Source organism: Mus pahari, chromosome 6, assembly GCF_900095145.1.
Source record: "Mus pahari chromosome 6, PAHARI_EIJ_v1.1, whole genome shotgun sequence".
Taxonomy (NCBI): domain Eukaryota; kingdom Metazoa; phylum Chordata; class Mammalia; order Rodentia; family Muridae; genus Mus; species Mus pahari.
In genome coordinates, this window is record NC_034595.1 from 74,825,037 (window position 1) to 74,834,126 (window position 9,090).

A 9,090-nucleotide genomic window follows, 5' to 3' on the forward strand; every position below is an offset into this window, starting at 1 on the left:
TGTAAAAAAACAAAAACAAAAACAAACAGGGGCTGGAGAGATGGCTCAGCGGTTAAGAGCACTGACTATTCTTCCAAAGGTCCTAAGTTCAAATCCCAGCAACCACATTGTGGCTTACAACCATCTGTAACGAGATCTGATGCCCTCTTCTGGTGTGTCTGAAGATAGCTACAGTGTACTTACAGATAATAAATCAATAAATCTTAAAAAAAAAGGAAAAAAAAAAACCCAAACAAACAAAAAATCCCAAAACAAAACAGGGTTTCTCTGCATAGCTCTGGCTGTTTGGAACTCACTATATAAATCAGGCTGGTCTCGAACTCAGTGAGATCTGCCTGATTTGCCTGACACTGTTTCCTGAGTGCTGAGATAGCCAGTTCCAGTCAGTAACTTTTAAGATAATTTTTAACTTTAAAACTGTTAGGGAATTGAATACTTTGAGGAAACAAACTGTTCTAGAGGTTGGCAACACTGGACTGCTGACCATTTATAGGGACCCAGCAGGCAAGGCTAGTTTACTAAGTGACAAAGATAACCGCAAATCCTGAGATTTTTGAGCATAGCCCCTACAAACCACACATCAGGGTTACAAAGTAGAACTGACTGTCCCAGAGAACTTTCTAGAACAAATTTCCTACAGTTGCATGCCAATGCAGCAGCCACATGTGACTACTACTTATGCAAGAAGACTGCCACATGCTGAAGATAGATCAGTCTTCAGACTAGCCAAAAATATATACTGAGGCTTTGTCTAGACAACAAAACACAGGACAAGGCATGGTGACACACAACTCTCATTTCAGCACTCAGGAGACAAAGGTAAGAGGATCTCTGTGAGTTCCAGGCTAGCCAGGACTGTATGTGAGACTCTATCTTATCAACAACTTGTCCAAGCCAAAAGCAAAACCTCAAAGTGAAATATTTTTCCTAAAACTTAATTAGTAGGTTTACATAAGAAATAACCTAGCTCCACTTTGGTTTGACTCTAGAACATCTCCACAGGCAATGTTTTAAGTGCCTGTTTCCTAGCTTGTGACATTATTTTGAAGGCTGTCATTTCTTTAAAAAAGATGAGGTCTGGCAGATGCAAATAGATCACTGGGGAAGGCATTTGAAGTTTTTATCTGCATCTGGCCCCATGTCACCCCATTTCCTGGTCTATACCATATGAAGAGGAAGCCACAGGTTCACTGCAGGAACTGAGCCACTTCACCATGCCTCTGCTGCCACAAAGGACAAAACTACCTAAAGCCATGAGCCAGAATAAAGCCTTCCTGCCTGATGTTGCTCCTGTCAAGTACATCGTCACAGTAATGAAAAGCAATACAGCCCAAGTAGCTAAAGGACACACTGCAGTTAAAGAAAAACCAGCTGTTTTCAGACAGAGTCTTGCTAGGCGTTACTAGCTGGTTTCAAATGCACAATTCTGGCCTTAGCCTCCAAAATATGCTAGGATTACAGGTGTGTACCACCAAACCCAGCTCACAAACTCTGAAAATAGATCTTTAATGCAGCAGAAGTATGTTTACCTGGAGAACTTGGTGCGGTAAGTGCCGAGGAGGGAGGCTGACTTTCTGAAGTACAGGCTTCNCTTTGACTGAGAACAACTTCTAAATGTCTCCATCTCTGGTAACGATTATATTCTTGTTTTATGTTCTGAAAAATTTGCTCTAGTAAAAAAAAGAAAATGAACTTGAATATTCATTTTATGGTCATTTCTTCAAACTTTCCACCTACAAACTTTCTTGAGAAGATAGGCAAGAGAGATCTTCTTATTTTATTCTACAAGATGCTGGGTTCAAACCCAAAGTCTTAAATGCTAGGCAAGCATCTGCCTATGAGATACATCCTGAGTGCAAAGACGACATTCTGACAAAATATCCCTTCACCACAGGTCGCAAGCTTTTCCTTAAGCTACAGTGTACAAACCAGCCATACAGCAAGACACAGTCTTATTCTGACTTTGGAGCTGGTAAGATGGCCCAGTGTATAAAAGTGTTTCCTATGCAAGTGGTTCACACACACACAGGCAAACACTCATATACATACATAAAGTAAAAATAAGTAAATCTCAAAGAAGTTTCATCCCTAAAATAATAGCTCTCTGGTTATGCCTATTGCTTTACTTTTTCCTGTGGTAACCAAGCAAATCAGACCTGCAGTTTGCGGATTCACCAGTACAATTTAAAGTAAAATAAACATGTTGTTATTTTTAATTTGTTTTGGTTTTAGAGACAAGAGTCTCATGTAGCCTACCCTGGCCTTGATAATATAGCTGTATAGCTGAGGTGACCATGGACTGACTCCTCCTGACGATCCCCTTATTTCCCAAGCATTCGGATTAAACATGTGTTTTACCATGTCTGGCTCTCCTTTTTTTTTTTTTTTTTTTTTTTAGAAATGGTTTCTGTCTGTGGCCCATATTGGCAATACACAACATGACAGCATGCCCCTGCCTTAACTCAGCTAAGTTTTACATTTCTACAAAGCACAGTATTATGCTTTATATTATGCTTATCATTAAAGGTCTTTTTTTTTTTTTTTAAAGATTTATTTATTACTATATCTAAGTACACTGTAGCTGTCTTCAGATGCACCAGAAGAGGGCGTCAGATCTCATTACGGATGGTTGTGAGCCACCATGTGGTTGCTGGGATTTGAACTCAGGACCTCTGGAAGGGCAGCCGGTGCTCTTAACCGCTGGAGCCATCTCTCCAGCCCACACTAAAGGTCTTTTAACAATTAAGGTTTTGTTTCATGAAACTTTAAAAGGTCTTTGGGAGCCGGGCGTGGTGGCGCACGCTTTTAATCCCAGCACTCGGGAGGCAGAGGCAGGCGGATTTCTGAGTTCAAGGTCAGCCTGGTCTACAAAGTGAGTTCCAGGACAGCCAGGGCTATATAGAGAAACTCTGTCTCAAAAATCCACAAAATAAATAAATAAATAAAATAATTTTAAAAAGGCGCTGGAGGAGTTGGAGGAACAGGAGGAGCTGAGGGCTACTGTTTGGGACTGATTATCAAGGCTCATTAAAAGTATTTCTGAGCCAGGTATGGTAACACAAACCTTTAATTCTAGAAGAGACAGAGGCAGGTGAGGTGGATCTCTATGAGTTCAAGGCCAGCCTTGTCTACAAAGTGAGTTAAGGGCAGCCAGGGCTGATATACAGAAACACCCTGACTCAAAAATAAACAAACAAACTGGGGGGGGGGGCTAGAGAGATGGCTCAGTGGTTAAAAGCACTGACTGTTCTTTCAGAGATCCTAAATTCAATTCCCAGCAACCACATGGTGGCTCACAACCATCTGTACTGGGATCTGACACCCTCTTCTGGTGTGTCTGAAGACAGCTAGTGATTCTGAGAGGGCCAGAGAGAGGGCTTTGAAGTTAAGGAACACTTTCCCCAGAGGACTCGAGTTCAGTTCCCAGGACACACATATAGGCAGATCACAACTGACTGTAACTCTAGTTCCAGAGGACCCCAATGCCTCTCTGTAGGTACGTGCAAGCGTGCAAGCATGCGTGCGTGCGTGTGCACGCGCGCACGCGCACACACACACACACAATAAATTCTTAAAGAAAAAGTTTATGAGCTGATTATGGTAGCAAGTCCACACCTGTAATCCCAGCACTTGGAAGGTTGGAGGCAGAAGAATCATGAACCCAAAGTCATCTTTGATTACACAGAGTTTGAAACAAACTGGGCTATATGAGACACCATCTCAAAAAAACAAGCTGGGCTTGGTAGCTGGTAATCTCAAGTGATTGGGAAATAGAAACAGGAGGATCACTGGTAGCTCAAGGTCAGCCTGGGCTACTCAATAAGTTCCAACACAGCCTGGGCTGAGTGAGACCCTGTCTCAGAACAAACAAATATTCTGGAGGCAGGCATGGTCTCAAAACCCAAACACTTCTGAGCTCGGCCTAGCCTAGTGATGCCAGCCTGCAATCCCAGCTTCTCAGAGGCCAAGGCAAGCCTACACTGGAGGGCAGGGTAAACTGAAAGCCAGCCTGAACAGTTCCACAAGGGCTGGGCCACACCTCTAATCCAGCATTAGGGAGGCAGGGGCAGGTGCATCTCTGTAACTCAAGGCCAGCCTGGGCTACAGAGTGAGCTCCAGGGCAACTAGGACTGTTACACAGAGAAACCCCAAAACCACAAAATAAATAAATAAATAATAAAAAATTAAAAAAAGAAAAGGAAAGAAAGAAAGAAAAGTTAAGGCTGAGGCTACAGCTCAGTGATAAAGCACTGGCTTCACATGCAACCTCCAGTACAGGAAACACAAAGAAACGTGATATTATAACAGGCAAAGTTTGCTAGGAGTCAAATGATTATTCTGAGTCAGTCATCACAAACTGAACTTGTGAACAAGCAGGAAACACCAATTAGCAACTAACTATAAAACTGTATTCCTGGAGACAAGCGTCTAGAAGGATGTGGGTTTCAAGTTTTTATATACAGTGACATAATACTGTGTTCCTTTTCCAGATAATATAAAGCACCTCAATAACAAAAGCAGAGACTGCAAGACTGCATCCATGGTGATGAATGCCTAGGATTCTAATACAGGAAGGTGGGCAGGAGGATCACTGTAAAGTTCAAGGCCATCCTGGTCTATATAACAAGTTCCAACCAGCTACACAGGGCTATCTAAAAACCAGGAAATTATATTCCCCGACCCGAATCGTTCCAGTGTATACTTTGCTTTGTAACCATATTTGTCAGGGGTGGGAGGTGGTGTGTAAGGTTGCTTTGTTTGCTATGAGCAATTTTAGGAAGTCATTTGAACAGGTAATGAGGATCAAAATCATGGGGCTGGTAATAGTACCAGTGTCAGTATGGTCCAGTAGTTGTACATCTAGGTAAACCAACTCTGCCTACATGCTAGAACACAGATCGTGAAATTCAGGTCTAGGTGCCTGCATATAGGAAACCTTCCTTTTTTTTTAAAGTCCTACTCCTCAAGCGCACACCTGCCAGATTCATTCAATACAAGGATGTAAGCAACTGCCAGGAAACAAGAAAGGACAAGCATGAGGGCAGAAGGTTCTGATCAACTCCCCCTGCCTCCTGAGCAGCTGAGTGAACAATGGAGACACACACTTCCAGCCGGGGAGGATCCACTAGCAAGTCTGAGACGCTACCACAGGCTCTAAGCTTCCTCTCTCACACAGGAGGAGAACAGTTGTGATGTTCCTCTGAAGGCCACCTATAAAAGGAAACTGTTTAACTATGCAAATTTCTCTATAATACTTATGATGTTAATCCTTCATTCTCATTACCATTTAGCTTTTAGTTTCTAGGTTATTTATCAGGCTAAATTCCTCCTTAAAACGAATGTTTCTGAGCTACTATAAGACAAAACTAAATGCCTTTCAAGACTCAGCCTTATGGGGGATGGAAGAGCATACCTCAGGAAGCAGAGTCAGGTGGAGCTTTGTGAGTTCTTGACCAACTAGGCTACCTACCTTAAGAAAGTTTATCTATTGGGAGGCAGAGGCAGGTGAATTTCTGAGTTTGAGGCCAGCTGGTCTACAGAGTGAGTTCCAGGACAGCCAGAGCTGCACAGAGAAACCCTGTCTCGAAAAAAAACGAAAAAAAAAAAAAAAAAAAAAACAAAAAAAAAAACAGAAAGTTTGTCTAGATGCCCTCCCCAAACTCAGCCCTAAAGCAAGCATGGAAACAGGAGTCTGTTATTCCACTCAGTATACAGAAGGTAGGGGTAGGAAGAACAGGAATTCAAACTCAAGCTTGGTTACATAACAAGTGGGAAGCTACTCAAAGTCAGACTGACTCCAAACCAGGCAACACATGCCTGAAAACCGGAGTTCAAGGTCATCCTTAGTTGTCTACTGAACTTCTCAAATCCAGTTTGGGTTATGTCTCCCCCAACCCACCCACAAAAAAAGGGAGGAAGAGAAGGAAAATAAAATCCCATTAACTCATTTCCCCCTTAGATGACATCATTGTTTTTTGGTATATTGAGATAGCGTCTGGATAAGCCCTGGGTAGCTTGGAATTCATTATATAGACCAGGCTGGCCCTGAGCTTGCAGCAATCCTGCTTCTGCTTCTCAAGTGCTGAGACTACAGTATGGGATGCCAAACCCACTTAGTCTATTTGTAGAGCAACTAGCAACATCTCTATTTTATCCTTGAATCCAGATGACATGTTCTACTTAAGCTAAAGCATTAAGTAATGTATTAATACTTCAGGTTTCTTTCATGACTGACAGAACCAAAATCCAATAAGCATTAAGAAATAAGGTTTTGGGGTGTATTTAATAAATTAAAAAGTTAAAAAATGGCTGGGCGTGGTGGCACACGCCTTTAATCCCAGCACTCGNGAGGCAGAGGCAGGCGGATTTCTGAGTTCGAGGCCAGCCTGGTCTACAAAGTGAGTTCCAGGACAGTCAGGGACAAAGAAACCCTGTCTTGAAAAACCAAAAAAAAAAAAAAGTTAAAAAAATGTAACTGGGGCTGGAGAGATGGCTCAGTGGTTAAGAGCACTGACTGCTCTTCCAAAGGTCCTGAGTTCAAATCCCAGCAACCACATGGTGGCTCACAACCATCTGTAATGAAATCTGCCGCCCTCTTCTGGAGTGTCTGAAGACAGCAACAGTGTACTTACATACAATAAATAAATATTTAAAAAAAAAAAAATGTAACTGAGTTCTGGGCATTTAGTTCCCTAGAGCAAACTGAGGTTCTGGTTTTCAGAGCCAGCACCCCCAACAACAAAGACAACCTCATTACAGGACTCCGCCATACTCAAAGTCTCTGGACACATTTTAAAATGATCACTAAACAACTGAGCTCAGCTGGACCACTACACAAATGGTATAGAAAATTAAGTACTGAAGAAATAAAATTTTTGTTTCAACAGACATCTATGCCTCTGCCTTTTTGAAATGGATTCTTCCTATGAGGCCCTGGCTGGTGTAGAATTTTTAGGTTCACTTGATCTTCCTGTCTCAGCTTTGCTTGCCCCTGCTTTGGGGGCCCTTCATAAAAACAAACAAGCAAAAAAAAAAAAAATCTTCCAACTGTTCAGTCATTCTGTGGGTAAGGCTATATATAACATTAAGTCATTAGGGAATTTAAATTGAAAAGATTGCATTGTGGGTCAGACTAGGTAATGGATGTTAAGACTCTATTTAGAAATGATTCTTGGATTCAGCCGTGATGGGTTACAAGTCTGTAATTCCAGTCACTTGTGAGTGAGGCTGGGGCAGGAGGACTGCTGAGTTCAAGACAGGCCTGGGCCACACTGTGGGTTCCAGGCCAGCCTAGAGAGTGAGACACTGTCACAAATCAGCAAAGTAAAAGACTATTTATTGAGATTAGCTCAACGAAAAGATGGAGAAAGCAGGTCTAGTGGAAAGAGCAGAGTCACAGTTTAAAGGAAACATGATTACGACGTGAACACAGGTAAAGCTTGAGAGGTCTGCTGGTGGCACAGGAAGGAGGAAATGAAAACTAGAGGCACTAGAGACTGCGAGATGTAAGGGGAAAAAAATGATTTAAAGGGATTGCAGGTTTTCCTAATGCTTGAGGAACAACAACAAGAAGAAAACAAAGAAACAACCTGGCCAAATCCATTTTTGAGGGATTTCTGGGATCCCTTTAAACTGCTGAATATGGGTCCCTCCTCCTACTGCAATATGATAGGCATCTTTACTGTCACATGAGTCCTTCTTTTTGCCTTGTCTAAAACGAAGTGCCTTACTCAAGTCGAGTCACTGTATTAGCTATTTGAATTTTAAGTACAGAATCTCTGTATACTTAAGGATTCTCAAATACTAGCCCACCAACTACCCACTTCAAGCCATACCCGAAACAAGACAATAGCCACACGATAAAACAAGGTCAGTCCCCCTCTAAGAAATAGTCTGGTTGAAATTGCATTCCCCATGGCTTCTGCTCCCTAAAGAATTCTAGAAATCAAGTCTTCCTAAAAGCACCTTGCGAAGCTACATACACTCACGCCCCTTCCCCTCTAATCCGTCTCCCGCCCCACTCATGGCTGGGTTCGTGAGCAGAATCCAATTTTCCATGGCCCACTGGATCTCCTGGGAGGTTCCGCACAAGCGGAGGCAGGAGGGGCTTCAGGGACACCAAGAGCCTTCGGTGTTCTGGGGTATCCCCACCTCATCCTGGTGCCCACCCTTCAGACTCTCCAGCTCCGGGAAACCCGAAAACCGACACTGTAGGGTCACTGCCCTTCCCGGATGTCTCTCGGTCCCCGGAAGCAAGCGGGCCCAGCAGCACCCCAGTTCCTTTTTCTCCCAAGGCCGATATGGGGTGCTGAGGTGATCTCGGCCGGTGTCCACGACCCCCGCACCCTCCCCGCCCCCCACGCCCCGGCCTGGCTCCCTGCCAAGTCCGCAGCAGCAGCGCAGGTTACCGGGAGTTGGAAGGCGACGCTCGCTGCCGGGCGGGGCAGGCTGCTGGAGGCTCGCCGGCGGCGTCTGCATCTGAAGCGGCGGCGGCTCGGCGTCCGGGGGCCTGAGGCCCGGAGTGGGGCCGGGCAGAGGGGCGCAGCGTCGCCGCTTCGGGGAACCGGGGCTCAGCAGCGCCGCCTCGAACTCCATGGGCCGCTTCAGTGTCGCCCCGCACGCCATCCCGCGGAAGGGCCAGAGACCAGACGCAGACGCGGCTGCAAGGACGGCCCTGGATCCAACTCTCCAGCTATGGCTCCCAAGCCAAGCCGGCTCCAATGGCGCCTCCGGCACCCGGCAGCCGCGCTGGCCCCGCCTCCTGTGACGTCACGGGCGTGCGCCACCGCCCGGCGGAGGGGAAGAAGTCGGAAAAGGACCGCTCCAGGAGACCCGCAAGCCTGGGCTCGGCCCGTGGCGCCCCCTGCGGAAGAAGTGGGCCGGTCTGGGCGGAGAGCGTGGTCGCCTAGCAACACCCCCGCCCCCGCCCCTCCCAGGGCCCCCCCTTCACGCTCTCTGCCGGGGTGGCCTGGGAGGTCTTTCGCACCTGCGCGGCAGGGGCCTGGGGGGTGGTGGTGGGGATGGGAGAGACCCTGGGAGACCCGGGTTCCCGTGGCCGCGTGACCGATAAAAGAGGTGATTCTAAAGGGT

The 9,090-nt window shown here is 45.5% G+C and overlaps 1 protein-coding gene across 1 annotated transcript in view; it reads right to left on the reverse strand.

Moving 5' to 3' along the window:
• The window catches only part of Akirin1 (akirin 1), a 12,993-nt gene extending 4,234 nt beyond the window's left edge, over positions 1–8,759 (reverse strand). Inside the window, exons 1-2 of the mRNA XM_021200571.1 lie at positions 8,409–8,759; positions 1,530–1,670 (exon numbers count right to left, since the gene is read on the reverse strand). Coding sequence (XP_021056230.1) covers positions 1,530–1,670; positions 8,409–8,625 — 358 coding nt within the window. The 5' untranslated portion in view covers positions 8,626–8,759. The remainder of the gene's footprint in view (positions 1–1,529; positions 1,671–8,408) is intronic.
• Positions 8,760–9,090: the final 331 nt, after the last annotated feature.